The following is a 16,871-nucleotide window of genomic DNA, read 5'->3' as shown; positions in this document are numbered from 1 at the left end:
TACTACAATTGATCTGTTCAGGTGATGCTTGAATCATTAACTAAAAAAAAAAAAAAGTGTCCTGGAGCAAATTTTCTCTCAGGCCATCATAAAGCTGAAAAACAAGAGGAACACCAGTCATGTCCAAAAGAACCTTTTGTAGAAATAGTAATTTTGTGATGTGATGCAGGTGTTAGTTAACATTATGGTGTGATCATTTTGCAATATGTAAGTGTATCAAATCAACACTTTTACCTTAAACTTATGCAATGATATATGTCAATTATATCTCAGTAAAGCTGGAGTAAAAAACTTAAAAAATATACAGAATGACTTGCTCCAAAGCACCTGGTGGGCACTGCCAGAGGGATGGGGACCGGGGTGGTAAGAAATCCCACGGGGGATGGTTTGGGAAGGGTATTCACTCCAGCTCTCCTCCTGGGAGTGGATGTGAAATTTCCTGTCCTTGGTGGTTAACTGGCAGCCAGGAAGAACTCATATAAGGCTCTTTTCTTTATAGAGTACCCACCCCATAAAACACCCTTGCCAATCTTACAAATGTGGTGCCTCTTCTTGGTTGGCTGTTTTTGAGCTGGAGTTCTCAGGCTCAGGGTCTGCACACTGTGCTCCCCACGTGGGCCTCTGAGCTCAGAGCAGAGATCCCAGGGCTGCTGGAGGAGGGGCCAAGGAGACTTGACACCAGCTTTAACTAGAGTTGTTCCGCTTACACGTTCTTTGGTGGAAAAAAGTACACTCCTGCTTAATAAGAGGCTTAGGCCAACAGCACAGAAACAAAGCTGTTAGAAAACAAATCTCTCCCCTCCCGATTCAGCATTTTTATGGCTCAGCTGCACTGTCAGCCCTGTGCTGGTGTGTGATTCGAGCAAGAACGTGGGAACAGTGGGGGTTGGTCCTCCCTGGGGCCAAAGCACCTGATGCTCACCTTCCGTCATCACCCCCAAACTACATGGTTTCTAATCCTGTCCCTCTGCACCTTTTCCTTACCCTTCAATACCTGAGTTTTACTGGACCAAACATGAACCTTCCCATAAGATGTAGAGAGGGCCTCCCAGTCATAGCTCGCAGTTGTCAGACACGTTACTAAGCGGAACGTTTAAGATCAAGTCCAGATAAAGATGTCTTTCCAATAGGTGCACAAAAGATGGGGTACTTAATAAATAATGCTGAGACAACTGACTTGCCACCTGGAAAAGGAAATAAAGCTGGAGTGCTACCCCATGCCTGACACCAACATAATCCAGATGGAGCAAAGATTTCAGTGTAATGATGAAACCATTAAAATACTAGGAGAAAAAATAAATAAAATAAATAAAATACTAGGAGACTATGTGGGTCACAGTTAGATAGTGGGGAGATCTTTCTAAGCATGACAAAGTTCAGGAGCCTTTAGATTAATTAAAAGGGTAAGATAAGAGGAACAAATTTCCCTCTGTAAAATTAAACTTCTTTGTGGCCAAAATGATTATAAACAAGGCCAAAAGACAGATCATAAATTTGGAGGAAAGTGCTAATTTCCCTGAAGTTTAAACAGGTAACAGTAAAAAATCTAGAAGAAATGAATGGGGAGGAAGAAATACATATGGGCAGTAAATTTGTAACAAGACATTCATACTCACTGATGAAGAAATGCAAGCCAAAGCAATAAACTGATGCTATTCTTTACTTTCAGAATAGCAAAGATTAAAATATTGATAATTACCACTTTTGATAAGGGAATGGGCAATCCCATACACTCTTGGTGGGAATGTAAATTAGGTTTTCAGAGGATAACCTGGCTTTAATCTACTAAATATGTAAAAATATATCCTTTGATCTAGCATTGCCATAACTAGTACCTGATCATCCAGATGACAGCTGTGAATTAACTTGGAGTAAAAAACAGTACTATCAGAGTATCAGAGGTCAGGGGAGAGGTGCCACCTGTTGAATGTCAACACTTCTGCAGGAAAAATACATGAATCTACTTCACAGCAAGATTAAACAGAGATCCCTGGTATCAATCCCACTGGGTATCCTACTCAAACACTGGCTAAGAAGTCGTGCTGATTGATCCATCTTTTTGATCAGTTTCCCAACAAAGCCCAACCCTCAACCCTCAGGCATGCTGGCAAAGTCAGAATCACTCCACAAACCCTTGCAACTTGTTCATCAATGAAGAGGTAAAGTTGTGAGAAAAATGAAATTATCAAAAATTTTGGGGGGCAATTTTTAAGTGACATGCATGACCAAATTTGGAGTCAGCCTGTACTAACGAAATCCATCATTCCTTTCAATGTAAGATCGCTGTATCTCTTGAATGTTCCCAGAATATATGTGGAAAAGGTCCATGGAAAGATAGCTGATCAGATTTGAATCAGACAACCTGAATCAGAGAATCTGGATGGATTAAAATATCAATTTATGGACACCTTTAATAATCCAAACCCTAAGGACACAGTATTATGAAAGATCTCACTTGTTTTTATTTATTTGTTTTGTTTAGGGGGAGGTAATCAGGTATGTATGTATGTATGCATTTAAATGGAAGTACTAGGGATTGAACCCAGGACTGCACGCATGCTAAGCACGCACACTACCACTGAGCACTACCCTTCCTCTGAAAGATCTCGTTTGATATGAACATCTCAATTGCAAGTTTCTTTTGGGAGCTGATCATTGGTCTGCTTCCTGCTGCCTGGCCTCAGGCTACTCAGCTCGGCTGGCAGAGCAGAGGGGAGAGAAGGAGCCGTGGGGTCGGCGGCTGTCTGAGGGGTGGCTGGTCCAGTCTGTGCTGGGGCCAAACACGGGCGCAGCTAGTGCACAAGTGCACTGGTTTCAGCCAAATTCCAGGGTTGAAAACAGAAGTTGGTGGCCCAAGCGAGTGCCTGGCTGGCAGGGTCTCAGTACAGCTAGGCTGTGGGAGTCCGGGGTGGGTGGTGGTGGTCCTGCAAGTTCAGGGCAAAAAATTGGGGTAGTGTTTCTTATCACAGGGCCACGGCCAAGCTACCGACACTGTTGAACAGTCAGAAATGGTCTGCTCCCCTGGGATGGAAGTCTTGTGAACTCAGTTCCACTGGGACAGAACCTGTTGCAAAAAACCCTCCTGGGGCAAAAGTAAGTTCTCCCAGTCTATGGAGCGCAGGAGTGTGGCCTCAGCTTATTCAGAGACATGGAGGCCCTTCGCAGAGAGAAAGGTGAGGATTTGGTGAATAGATGCTGGTTGCCCTGCTGTTCCTGAGACAGGAAACTGTACAGAACTTCCTGCTCAGTTTAAAATGCAGCTTCATTTTTTTTAAAAAAAACAGAACAGACCTGTTTATACCACATGATAAAAAGTCAATATAAACAAGAACATTAAAAAAATTCTTTTATATTAGTAGGCCCAAAGCTACAAGATTCTATGAATGTTTAAATAAAACCACATATTATATCACAAATAAAATATACATACACTTGGTATGGGAATGACCTGCCTCTGGTCACCCTGGAGAAAAAGAAAAAAAAATCATTGTCAGGTTTAAAGAGAAGTAGATCATATACTCAAAAGAAACTTCAAAACACTCCTGAGTATAGCAGTCATGTGATTTCCCGTTCTCTGCACCTTGGTGGTATTGAATGAACACCCAACATATTCCACAGTCAGAGCACTGGGCTCACTCTGCCTCCCAAGGTCCCCCCCTTCACTGACATACCAGGCCAGGTTCCTGAGGCTCATAAATCGTCTTTTTTATTTAAATAGTGCCTCCTTTACTCCCAGGAATTTAATCTTTTATTGAAACATGAAAACGAAAACCCATACTATACTTCGATCCATGAATTCCTCTAATGACCGGCCTGATTCTTCTTTTAAGTAAGTTTTTCTCTGAGAAACTAAATATGCAGGGAAAGGAAGACAGTGTTACCGGATTACAAGGAACCCCCTGGCCACCTCTGGTCCTCTTTCCAGGGCAAGACTGGACAGAGGGGACAGGCAAGGTGCAAGGAGTTCCCTCTGAAGCCAGAGACATGGGACAGCTTTCCCATTAAGGGGAATAAAGCCTGTATTTATAGGGAGTGCTAAGAAAATTCAGGCCCCAAGAAAGGGCCTCAACCATTCCTCATCCCCAGAATGCCAGACATTCCAAACCTGATGGAAACACTTCATTTTAGCATCATTAAGAAATGCTAATAAAAAAACAAATGTATCTCCATTGAGAATTTCCAGTTTCTGTGCTTCTTTTTCAGATGGTGGATGGGAGGTAATGAATCGCACGGTCATAGTCCCTGATAAGACGTACGGTTTCACGTCTCCCATGTCGAAGGATCTGTGAAAGTGTATCCATCTCCACTGAGGGGGTCACTGGAGACAGGGGTCTCGTGGGAAGAAGCCAAACCTGACTGTCAACAGTGGCAGGTGGCTGGCACCTTTCTAAGCTCTGTTCTGCCTCTAAGAACCTTTCAGCAACTTCTTTTTTTTAAAAAAACTTTATTAATGGAGGTACTGAGGATTGAACCCAGAGAACCTCACACATGCTAAACACGCGCTCTACCACCGAGCTATTACCCTCCCTGCAGCAACTTCTTGATGATCTCCAGCCCCTGGTCATCACCTCTGCAGCATAACAACTACTGTTTCCTCCTGAGATGATCCTGAGGGCTCTTTCCTTCCTCACGACACCTGGGGCTTGTCTTAAGGATGCAGAAACTGCCTTCGGCCACGATTCAAGGCAGAGCTGTGCTGCTCTCCAGCACAATGGCACAATCAAACCAAATCTCAGTTTTCAAGAATTTATGCAGAGAAGTTCATTTCAGAAGCTCTTAAACAATGTTGTTCCCAACATCTGGAGCTTGATGGGGGAAGAGTTTACACAGAAGCTCACAAGCCCGTTGGGTCACTGTAGAGCAGGGCTCTCAACCTTGCACTACTGACATTCGGGGCCTGACAGCTCTTTGCTGTGGGGGCCGTCCCACGCGTTGCAGGACACTCCACTGCAGCATGCCTGGCCTCCACCAGTAGAAACCCTAGTAGAAGGGGTTTCTCCTGACATCTAGTAGTGGCAATTTAAAAACTGCCAAATGTTTGCTGGGGGCAAAGTCATCTCCACTTGAAAACCACTGCGCTAGTGGGAGAGGGTAAGCACCTCCAACACAAAGGTGCACCTTCCGATGAGGTGAGCACATCAGGGAGGTGAGAGATGATAACACCAGACGGCTAGTTTGGAAGGGCTTGACAAAACACAGACCACGACCAAATACGCTAGACAGGTATTTGGACTTGAAAATTACTTGCAGGTTTGTGTGTGTGTGTGTGTGTGTGTACATGGGACATGCACATATTACTGAGTGTCCAGCAACTGCCTTCACCCTGTCCTCGCCCTTAGAAGTCCTTCATGGTCTCTGCCCTTGGGGTCTTCTGGATGCCAGCTCCTCCTAGCCTCTGGCCAGGGGTTGCGGACACTTTTATTTTGGGCAACTGGATAAGACAGTTAGGTAATACAGTAACGGTACCTATTAATCACAAGCGCCAAGTCCAAATTAAGATGTGTTGTAAGTGTAAAATATATACCAGATTTTGAAGAGTTAGTAAGATAAAAGAATGTAAATTTTATTTCATTAGTAATTTTATTCTATTGGATATATTGGGTTAAATAAAATCTACTATTAAAATCCATTTCATGTTTTTAAAAAAGATTTAAAAAAATGAGGCTACCAGAAGAACTTAAATTACGTATGTGGCTCCCACTCTATTTCTATGGGACACTGTCACAGAACATAAAGCCCAGCCAACTCATGATAAACATTCAACATGAATGACAAATAAACCTGCATTGCTTTAAGCCTCTGAGGATTTGGGGTTGTTACTGCGGCATAACTCAACTCACACTGACTAGTACATCTACTCAGTAGTCACTCCTCTTTTCTCTTTTGTGAAAAGAGCTCTGATTTTGTTGGGAGCAGGAATCTGCAGCTCTAAGTCCTTCCCTTTTCAGGAGGGCAGCCATGCGGCAAAGTTCTGGCCAATAAGACACAAGCAGAAGTCTCCTCGGGTTTCCTGTGAAAGCATTTACTTTCCATCAACAGGACGGACCTGGCTAGTGCTACTCCTCCCTCTCTTCCTCCCGTAAACGTAGATATGCTGTCCGAAGACTGTGACTTTGAGATAATAAACATGCGTGAGGATGAAGGCAAAGCTGCCAATGACAGTAGAGAAGAAAGATCAAAAGACACAAGAACAGAGAGTCTGGGTCCCTGATGGCATCACCAGGTATTTAAACTAAAGCCCAGCAACTGCCAGAATCAGGCTTTTCACATGAGAAAAACAATCTCCTATTTGTTTAAGTTATTATTTGTCAGTTTTCGTTTACTTGCTGCCAAAATCATTCCCATCTGATACAGGTATATTCTTGGAAACAGCATCCAGATGAATTTGTACAGTCAACTGATACAGTCTTGGCCTTCTGTTAGGAGAATTTGATTCATTAAACTTGGCTTCATGCCTACTCTTTATGTGAGGTTTACTACTTATTATGTTATTTTTCCCTTTTCTTAATTTTGAAGTCTGGTTCACAATTCTGCTTATTTCCCCTTTCATTCTCTGTAAATTCTTGAGGATCTATTTTCTTTCATTTTAAAAAAAATTAATGTCTATCTTCTCTGTTCTTACGTTCCTTTTTCTTTTTTGGGGGGGGTAATTTATTTTATTTATTTATTTTTAGAGGAGGTCCTGGGGATTGAACCCAGGACCTTATGCATGCTGAGCACGTGCTCTACCACGTGGGGCCCCCTTGAGAACCTATTTTCTTTTCTTTCTTTTTTTTTCTTTTGTGTGTGTCATTTCTTTTATTCCTTAACACTTACATGTGTATTTTCTATGAACAAGGATAACTCCTGTGCAATGTTAATTCCATACCCCAGTACAATGATCAAATTTAGAAAATTTAACATTGATATGTTTCTCTTACCTACTTTCCATATTCCACGTTCATCCACTTGTTCCCATGATGTTCCCCCAAAGCAGTTTCCTCCCATATGAAAACCAGTCCAGTTTCACATTTTATATTTAGTTGTCTTGTCTGTTTAGTTTCCTCAATCCAGAATAGTTCCTCGGCCTTTCTTTTGGGTTTGCTTGTTTGTTTGTTATGACACCCACAACATATCTGAAGAATTCAGGTCAGTTAATTTATAGAATGTCTCTCAGTTTGGGTTTTTCAAGTTTCCTGATGATTGGATGTGAACCTATTTTCGAATTGTGCTACTGTCACAGTTCTATCCATAATAATTATATTTATTCCTACATTTTCTATACTTATATCATAACTGAATATCGATCTCACCAAGATTTTTTTTTTGCCCCCTCTGAATCATTACATGTCGGAAACCATTACTTCTTCGTTTAATAGATAAATGACACATTGGTCACATAGAGAACTTTAAATTTGTAACTTTTCTCTCAGGAGTCTGTAAACGTTTTTCTGTAGTCTTCTGGCTTGCGGTATTGCTGATGCAAAGTCGGTGCTAGTGTAATTCTCTTTTCTTTGAAAACATCTTGTTCTGGTAGCTTGTAAGACTTTCTCTTTATACTTAAATTTCAGCATTTCATCAGCATAACATCCAGGCGTGTGCTTCCCCGATTGCCCCCGCTAATCCTGCTACAGACGTTCAATCTGCACATTCGAGCCTTCTTTCGGCTTAAGGAAAATTCCTTCTATTATTTTTTCTCTTTCTGGAATTCCTATTATCTGCATGTTAGGTCTCCCAGATGCCTCTTCCCCTCTCTCACAATGACCATTTCTCTGTTTCTGGTCTGAATTGCAAGATATTTCTTCCACTTGCTCTTCCAGAAAACTAATGCAGTTCTCAGTAGTGACCATTCTCACGCTTTTTCTTGGTTCATATATTAAATTTTTGTATTTAGAAATCAGGGGATCTTTTTCAAGTTCTGAAAGTTTTTTTTTTTAAATAGAGGTACTGAGGATTGAACTCAAGACCTCATGCATGCTAAGCATTCGCTCTACCACTGAGCTATACCCACCCCCTCAAAAGTTATTTTTGTAGTCAAAATTTATTTCTTGAAATATCATTTTCTGAGCAGTCTGTTGAAGTTTTCTTCTATCTCTTCCAGTAGTTTTACCTCAGTAGGGGCTTCACATTCTCGTTGTTCAACGAGGACTTCCACGGCAGTGGTAAACTGTGAGGGAGTGCTGCAAGGCCAAGCTGTCTCCATGGTCTAGCAGAGCCCAAAGTGACAAAGCACAAGAGACGGAGAAAGTCCCTGCACCACTGGGCTCCTCCAGGCATCAGAACTGCAAGCAATTCAGCTCATCAGTGAAGTCTCTCTGAGGGCCACGCACCTCAAGTGGGGACCCCAGGCTCCGCTGGCTGGCTGATCTCACAGGACTATGCATTTCAAGTCTCTGTCCTAAGACTGCAAGAGAGGAAGCATTTTCCTCTGTTGCTGGCTCCCTGCTTCTCTGTGAGTATCCAAGAGAATGAATCCTGTGTCTACTCTTTCCCTTGGAGATGTCAGGAAAATTGGAGGCCATAATGTACTTCCCAGGCTCCACCCACAGGCTCACGTGGGTTTATCCAGAGAGGGAACTTAAAGGGTCAGAGTCACGTGTTTGAGCTGTCGTCTTCTCAGAGTCCTCTTCCTTACATTCACGTGTACTTTTAGAATAATCTATTTTCTAACCACAAAAGTAATTTAAGCTTATTTTGTGAAAATTGGGAAAATAAAAAAAAGAGAGAGAAAGAAAAAGAAATAAAGCACAGAGGAGAAAACCCTACACATATCCTACCTCTTCATATTTTGACATACATCATTCTAGTCTTATAATGCCTGTGCGTGTGTGTGTGTGTATGCACTTATGACCATATGCATACTTATAAATATACTTGCCTACTGCATTTTAACCTTCTCCCTCTAGGAGATACATTGTGAGCCTTTCCCTGTATTCGTTATATTTATGAGACTTCACTTTTAACAGCTGCACACTAGTTGACTGTATGGTTATTCTATGTCTTTTACAGTCTAATGTTAATCATCAGGTTGTTCATAATTCTGCAATATTATAATCTATGCTGGAGGGTATCTTAGGGTTAAATCTTTGCATATCCATGATTATGTCAATAACCTGGAACTGCCTGGGTGAAGGAATAGGCACATTTTTAAGGTTTGGAGATCATACTGCCAAATATCCCCCCAGAAAGGTGCAGCCAATGTAGTCCTACCAATAACCAATTTATATCCTCCACTCTCTTACTACTCCCATGCCACACTCAAATATTACCTTTAAAAAATCTTTTCATAATTTGATAGACAGAAAATGGTATCTCATTGTTTCAGTTTGCATTTCCTTGATTACTGACCATACTGAACATTCTTTCATGTTTACTGACCAACCGTATTTCTTATTTTGTGAAATGCCTGTTCATGCCCTTTGCTCATGTTATTTGGGACATAAAGTTTTAAGACTTTGGTGTCCTTGATCCTGACTATCTTCATAATGAATAATCTCCTTTGACTCAGTGATTTTACCTGAAATTCTATTTTGACTGAGATGACTATTGTAACCCTTGCTTTCTTTTTCTTTATGTTTGTGTGATGTCTTTTTGCTCATTCTTTTACTTTGAACTGTTCTGAGTCATTCTGTTTCAAATACGTCTGTTAGACAGCATGTGGGTAGAATTTGTTCTTTCTAACCTATTGTGATACTCTGACTTAACATCTTTTATTTGATACATATGCAAGAATATATATCAAATATATCTGTTATCAAACAAGGTAGTTAAATCCATTTCTATTTTTTATTGGCTCTTTTTCAAGTCTCTGCTTCTCCTCTAGCCTTTCCATTTCTCTGTCTGCTCCTGGTTCTTTAACTCTCTATTTCATGCATTCAACTTCTCATGGGAGAATGTTATAAAAATGGGAAGTGTCTTATAATTCGCATCAAATATGTTCTTTAGTTGCTCAATGGGAATAACTGACATATCCTTTAACCAAAAAAAAAAAAAGCCTTTTTTGTAATTTCAAATCTTTAAGTAAGTGGCTGCAGACATACTGCCACAGATTCTTAAGGCTGCTCATCAGGGCGGGGACAGACATGCGGCTCCTGCGGTTCCTTCCGCATTGGCACTGACCTTCTGAAGCCCACCGTTCTCCTCCACCAGCGGCGGAAGCACACTGGGGCCGCTGCCTGGCGGGGCCTCCACATTGTAATCACGGAAGCAGCAGAAGAAGGAGCTGAGGATGCTGCGGCTCCTCTGTTTCTTCAGGCTGACGCTGCACTGGGATGCTGGAAAGAGAGATAGGGCACACTGCAGCCAACAGCAGCGGGAACTCACAGCTGTCATGCAACGTGAAAACTCGAACATACAGTCGCCCCGGAGTCCCGGATACCAGGAGACCTACTCAGGCTAAGACCAGGGGCGCCGGAAAGTTTCTCTAAAAGATTGTTATGTGAATCCTAGAGGGACAGATGGTCGATGGAGCCCACTCCTGCTGGCTGGACAGAGTTCCTCTGACCTCAGCCCAGTGGGGGAATGCTTGCTTGCTCATTAACTGACCCATCCTTGGCGTCAGGCGCCATCTGCATTCCTGAACTCAGCAGATTAAGTCTTCCAACCTTGCGCTAAGCGCTACTTCAAAACACAGATCCTTTCAGGCACAAATCAGACTTGACACTCCCTGAGAAGCACTCCTCTGTTAAGGGCACCAAGGAAGAGTCACTTTGAAACTGCGTTCCTGGACATTCTCTGCTCACCGTGGAAAGAAAGGACTAACTTCACGGGTTAAGAATAAGACATGTGAAGGCACAAAGCAGCCCTCTTTGCCAAGAAACTGATGAGGGTCTGGACCCACAGAGCTCAGGGCTGAAGTCTTCTATCACCCTACAAACAGAAACAGCAGGAGATGTGGCAGAGAACATCAGGGCCGGCCAGGACAAAGCCCATCTTCGTGCGACCCGGGGCAATACTGTGCCACGGACTCATCCCCTGTCCTGTCCTGGACTAAGTCTCCAGAGGGAGGGCTGGATCCTTTCTGATATCCAGGGCTCTAGACAAGCTGCCACAAGTCAGAAATAAAAGGCAAAAATTAGTACAGATGAGAAACACACCTAAGGGGAGGAGACTGACAACTTGGAGGTGCTGGGGCGTTCTGCCTGGGAATGCAGCCGGGGCTGTCCCACCACATACCACATCTGGGTGGGTCAGCGGCGCTGAGTAGAGACCACAGGCAAAAGGCCCTCGCTCGGGGTTAATGGGAAAATCACCACTGTAGGAAATCATTAAGTCCACATGATAACTGCTGGAGTTTATCTCCCACAAAGCAATCCTGGCATGATTCCTTTTTGTACACTTGAGTGATCTGTATAGTGATTTTGTACACCTTCCCTCTTAAAAAGATCACAGAATCTTTGGTTAGAGTCTTGGGGGTACTCCTCTGCCAGCAGCAAAACCAAATGCATTCCGATGGAAATTCTGAAAAAGACTGAAAGGCTGCTTTGCCAGCAACTCCACAAGCACCGATGGTCCTGGGCCTGGGTTCAGGCACGTGGCCCAGTCAGTGTGAGCGAGAGATCCTCATTCGCTAATGATGAGCTTTAGAACCACACGTCCCTGGAAAAACTGGCTGTTCTATCTTCTTTGCGGATCTCCGGGGGCACATCCCAAGGCACCCGTGTCCTCATTTCAGGCCCCACATGCCAGGCCACCGGGCACAGCGGCCTCCCACTGTGGTGGAGCGATAATGCGCGCTGTTTACCGGGGGACCTCCAGGTTCCAGGACTTTGCCATCCTCCTCTCAGTAACCTTCACGGCTACCCCAGGAGATAGATGTTACTGCTTCCATTTTACTGCTGAGAAAATACAGTGAGTGGGTGATTGTGTGTGTGCCCAGGTCCAAACCCAAGCGGGCCCATTTCCAGGGTGGGTGCTTTCCCTGCTCACATGCTGAAGACAATCTGGAAACAACTTAGGTCAGATTGAGAAGGAGGGAATATGCCAAGTGGGGAGAAAAGCACTGCAATAAACTTACACTGAACAGAAATGACCGACTCAGCTGTCTTGTTGTGACTTTGGGTGTTTCTGTTCTTATGCCACACTCAAACAGTTTATCAGAGGCAGGAAAAACCGTCCCTTCCCCGGCTGATAGCACATCTCTCTGCAAGGAAACAAGCTGGGTGTTTGGAGACACAGAGCAGTTGACATGACATGCAGGCTGGGCAGTAAACAGCTCGGCAAAATGCACCTTCCCAGATCCTGTTCTCATCCTCAGATCACATCCCTCTTCCCAGTAACTAACTTAACATGCTAAAAAAAAAAATCCTGAATCTGGAGCCAGCGAGCCACTGAGACTTTCCACCATATGACTATCTGCTGTGCAGCAGCTCCAAATAGACCTGTGGGATGACTACTAGCCAAGCCACCTGGCAGGATCCGGCAGCTCACTCAGGTTCTCCCCTCTCTGCAGGAAGAGCTGAAGCAGCCCAAGTGTCTCGTGTCCAGGAATATGGGAGGGTCCAGGCCTCCTTCTGCTAACTGAAGTCAGTACTAGGGTCTGCAGGAACCTCCAGGAGGCTGAGGTCTTTCTAATTGCGGGTTGGGCTGGTGCTCTAAAAATTAGGCTAGCTGGGAAAATGGATGGACTTGCTCAGGACCAGCGAGCGCCTCACCCAACCCTTGGCACTCACTGTTCCTGGAAGGTCAAGGTGGGGCTGTCTGGGTCTCATGACACTGCTGCCTTCCACCCCAGCTGCTGCCTCTCCGCCAACTATCATCCGGAAGGCCCTTCATTTGCTCATAAACTTCTGGGAAAAGGGTTTCAGCTGATACATAAAATCAAAGTCTGTATTTTAATGGACAAATGTTTATCTTATAACATTGGATCAAAAAAATCTAGATAAACAGTTGTACATCGGACTTCATCATAACTGTGCAAGACAAATGAAAAGAGACTGTAACAGGGAAAAGACTGGCAAAAATACATTACCATGTAACAGTAACTGTCAGACTCTGGGTATTTATGTTTCTCCCTTCTCTATTTTCCAAATGTTTGATGGTAATTTTACTCTAACAATGGGGGAAAAAATCATCCTGTTAAGCTTGATTTCAGGAACTTTGTAAAGCTCAGGAGAAACCACATCTTAGCCCTAAACCTAAATCTTTAGACTTACTCCTTTGCTTTTCACCCTGCCTGAGAAGCGAAAACCAGGCAAGATGAACATCAGGTCTGGCCAGGACAAAGCCCATCCTTGTGAGACTGGGGCAATACTGGCTCGACCAGCAGATGCACAGGACCTAGGACAGGTCACGTGACTTCTTTGTGCTTCAGTTTCTTTACCTGTAAAATGGGGACAATAGGCCTGTTGTGAGAATTAAAAGTTCTTATAAAGTACTCAGAATGGTGCCTAGCACAGGATAAGCAATTCATAAATGTCTGCTCTTACTTATTGTCACTAGTCTATAAGCTTTTGTTTCATAAAGGAGTGGGGGTTCTCCAGGTAAATCCTGGCTCAAAGGCTGGCTTCTGTGGGTCTTCATGTGACCCCTGGCATCTGAAAACCAGGAGGCATAACTTACTCTGACAGACCTTGGCTACTTAAACTGCAACTGGGAAAGCAAAACTAGAAAAATCTCTGAAGTGATTCTACTCAATTGCTCTAAAAACTGGAGATGCAGAGATGAGGAAAGAAAAGGGAGGTAGGGGTTAAGAGTCCAGATGAGTGCTCTTGGGACTGTTTACCTGCAGCTCCTTAGAAAAAGAACTATGCTTTCAGGTTGAGGCAACCACTTAGTCAGCTCTCTGCTTAGCTCTGCACCTGCCCCGTCTGCATCTGACACAGTGGCTGCTTGCCCACAGCTGTGCATCAAAAAGAAGCACCTTCCCAATTGAGGAGGACCGCATGAGGACCACGCAAGGACCCCATCACGGCCTCTCCTGCAGGCTCCCCAACTGGGCCTTTACAGGCTGCCGTTTCCCTGGGGCTCTGGCAGTGCAGGCCAGTCAGAAGGACTACCCCTCTTCCTCTTCCTTAGTTCTGCTGACAAAGACATGCCCATGCCTGGTCCTAGCATCTGCCCTTCTCTCCATACAGACAGTTGGCCCACGGGAGTGGAATCCCACAGGGTAGTAAAAGGAGATTGCTGGCAGGGGCAGATGGGGTGATCCTAAGACTTAAATTTCTCCATTTCTCTGAGCAGTCCTGGGTGAGAGACAGAAATCCTGGGAAGGTTGTAAAGAGCTAGAGATGTTGGGCACAGGCCTTCCTCTGCCACACTCTGTGCCCTCTGACAATGCAGGGGGTGTGTGATGCTGTGGACAAACAGGCACTGGCTGTTTCCCTGGATATACCCTTGGGGCTAACGCTTCTCTCTGGGCCCCTGGACCTGGTGTCACTGCTGCCCAGCAAATGAAGACCATGTTTCCCACTCATATATGTCTGCTTCTTTGGCTCCAAGGACTGGGGACCTCCCATCCTCCAGCACAGCAAAAGAGGGGCTTAGAGAGGGCCTATGACAGTAAGTGCACAGATGGTTGGTCTCCTTGAGGCTTTAGTCCTAAAGACGAGACAGGAAGCCTTCCAAATACCTCCCTGGTCTCTCTGGGCAGACTGCTGGCCGGGTAGCAAGAACAAGTATATTGGGATAGAGGGATAGCTCAGTAGTAGAGTGGGTGCTTAGCATGCACGAGGTCCTGGGTTCAATCCCCGGTACATCCATTAAGTCTTGTCTTTTTTTTTTTTGAGTGGGATAGGGTTGGGGTGGAGAGGTAATAAGGTTTATTTATTTATTTATTTTATTTACTTTTTTAATGGACGTACTGGGGATTGAACCCCAGGACCTTGTGCATGTTAAGCACACCCTACCACTGAGCTATATCCTCCCCCTCCAGTACCTCCACTGAAAAAAAAAAAGTACCTTCAAAGCACCACCTACTGATGGGGAGTGTAGCTGACACCTGACATTTTTGCTGCCAAAATCCATTATCCTTCTTTCTGCTAAAAGTTCCCCCACTCTCACTCCACCAGCTTTAGTCCATTGCCGGGCCAACCAGCCACATGATCAGCTTAGGGATGGGCCCATAAGCCATGCTGGGCCAAGGAAAGTCTGCCCCAGGATTCATGTAACAGCAAGGGAAAGAGATGTTCTCTTTTTGTAAGCTGCCAGAGTGTAAGCCTGGAGCCACCTGTGGCCACCTTTGCCACCAAGTGAGAAGCACCTACCTGAGCATGAGCCAAAACTGAGGAGAAAGTAGTTGAGGTGTGGAGAGGGGCAGATCTCTGACATCATCTGAGGACGTGGTTTCAATACACTAGACCTTTCCGGAACTTTCAGTTATGGAAGAGAATACATTCCGTTTTCCTTTTGAGCCAATACTAACTGGGCATGTTACTGGCAATGGAAAGGATTATGCCTGAAAACGAGAGCTCCCAGGCGAGGCCACGTAGAAGAACTGATGAATCATGTAGGCACCATCTCTGCCTCATGACACACACACCCTTAAGGAGAGACACTTGAATACACAACTCTGATAAAGTCCGAGCCGTGTTAGGATAGGGCAGCACGGGGCACTGCTGGTGCCCAAGGAAGGGTCCAGATTTGGGGGTGAGGGGTGGGAGTGATTTCTTAGAAGAAGCGTCTTCTAAGCTGGGCTGATGGTTTCATAAAACTGTTGGAGGGGACAGGACGTAGGGGAATGGCAATGTCTGGAGGCCCTGAAGTGAGAGGAAGCATGAAATATTTGAGAAGTCCAAGAAGTGGTGAGGCGTACACAGTCGGGGTGATGACAGCAAGGGCCCTGCAAACCACGGGGACGAGTCTGGCTTTGATTGTGTGAAAATTGGGAATCACATTATCAGACCCATACCACAAATGTCATGATTTGATGTCTGTCACTGGAGCTACTCAGCTTAGATTTTAAATTATAACTAATGCAGGCTATCAATCTGCATCAAAGATTTCCGGGATATGTACAAATTACAGATGTGCACTCTTTCATGTAAAGGGCCTAGAGTGGAATTTCTTATTTAAAAACGGACTTTAACGTGAAAGCAACCTAAATGTCCATAGACAGATGATTGGACAAAGAAGATGTGGTATACAGATATAGATGTAGTGTATCTATATCTGTATCTATATACACAATGAAATACTACTCAGCCATAAAAAAGAATGAAATAATGCCATTTGCAGCAACATGGATGGACCTAGAGATTGTCATACTAAGTGAAGTAAGTCAGAGAAAAACAAATATCATATGACATTACTTATTTGTGGAATCTAAAAAATGATACAAATGAAATTATTTACAAGACTCAGACATAAAAAGTTAACTTACGGTTACCAGAGGGGAAAGAGTGGGTGGAGGGATACATTAGGAGTTTGGGATTAGCAGATACAAATGACTATATATAAAATAGATAAACAACAAGGTCCCACTGTACAGCACAGGGAACTATATTCAATATCTTATAATGTCCTATAATGAAATAGAATAGGAAAAAGAATATATATATGTACCTGAATCACCATGGTGTACACCAGAAACTAACACAACATTGTAAACCAACTATGCTTCAATTAAAAAACTGACTTTAAATACAAGTTGGAACATACATGGGAAGAAAATGAACTTTGGAGTTATATTTGGGTTCAAATTCAGCCCTGCCATCTGTTAGCCAGTGTGACTTCTTTTGCCTAAGCCACAATAGTAATATGAGAATCATAATATCTACCCCCACAGGGTTGTTGTGTGAATGCAGCAAAAACATGTATGCTTGTGTGAGAGAGAAATCTACTAGCAGCTTAAGACATAGCAACAAAAACTTATGACTGGTTTGGATACTGTGCAGTGTCACTGTGAACATTCAGAAGCTCGCTTGTATCCAGACAACAGTCCTCACCAAAGCAGC

General features: G+C 43.9%; 1 protein-coding gene across 1 annotated transcript in view; it reads right to left on the bottom strand.

Moving 5' to 3' along the window:
• Nucleotides 1-16,871, bottom strand: part of CTDSPL (CTD small phosphatase like) — a 112,511-nt gene that overhangs the window by 16,984 nt on the left and 78,656 nt on the right. Inside the window, 2 exon segments of the mRNA XM_072940991.1 lie at nucleotides 3,431-3,463; nucleotides 10,099-10,253. Coding sequence (XP_072797092.1) covers nucleotides 3,431-3,463; nucleotides 10,099-10,253 — 188 coding nt within the window.

Source organism: Vicugna pacos, chromosome 17 (genome assembly GCF_048564905.1).
Source record: "Vicugna pacos chromosome 17, VicPac4, whole genome shotgun sequence".
NCBI lineage: Eukaryota > Metazoa > Chordata > Mammalia > Artiodactyla > Camelidae > Vicugna > Vicugna pacos.
Note: the sequence above shows the minus strand (reverse complement) of the source record. Positions and strands in the feature narration are given on the sequence as shown.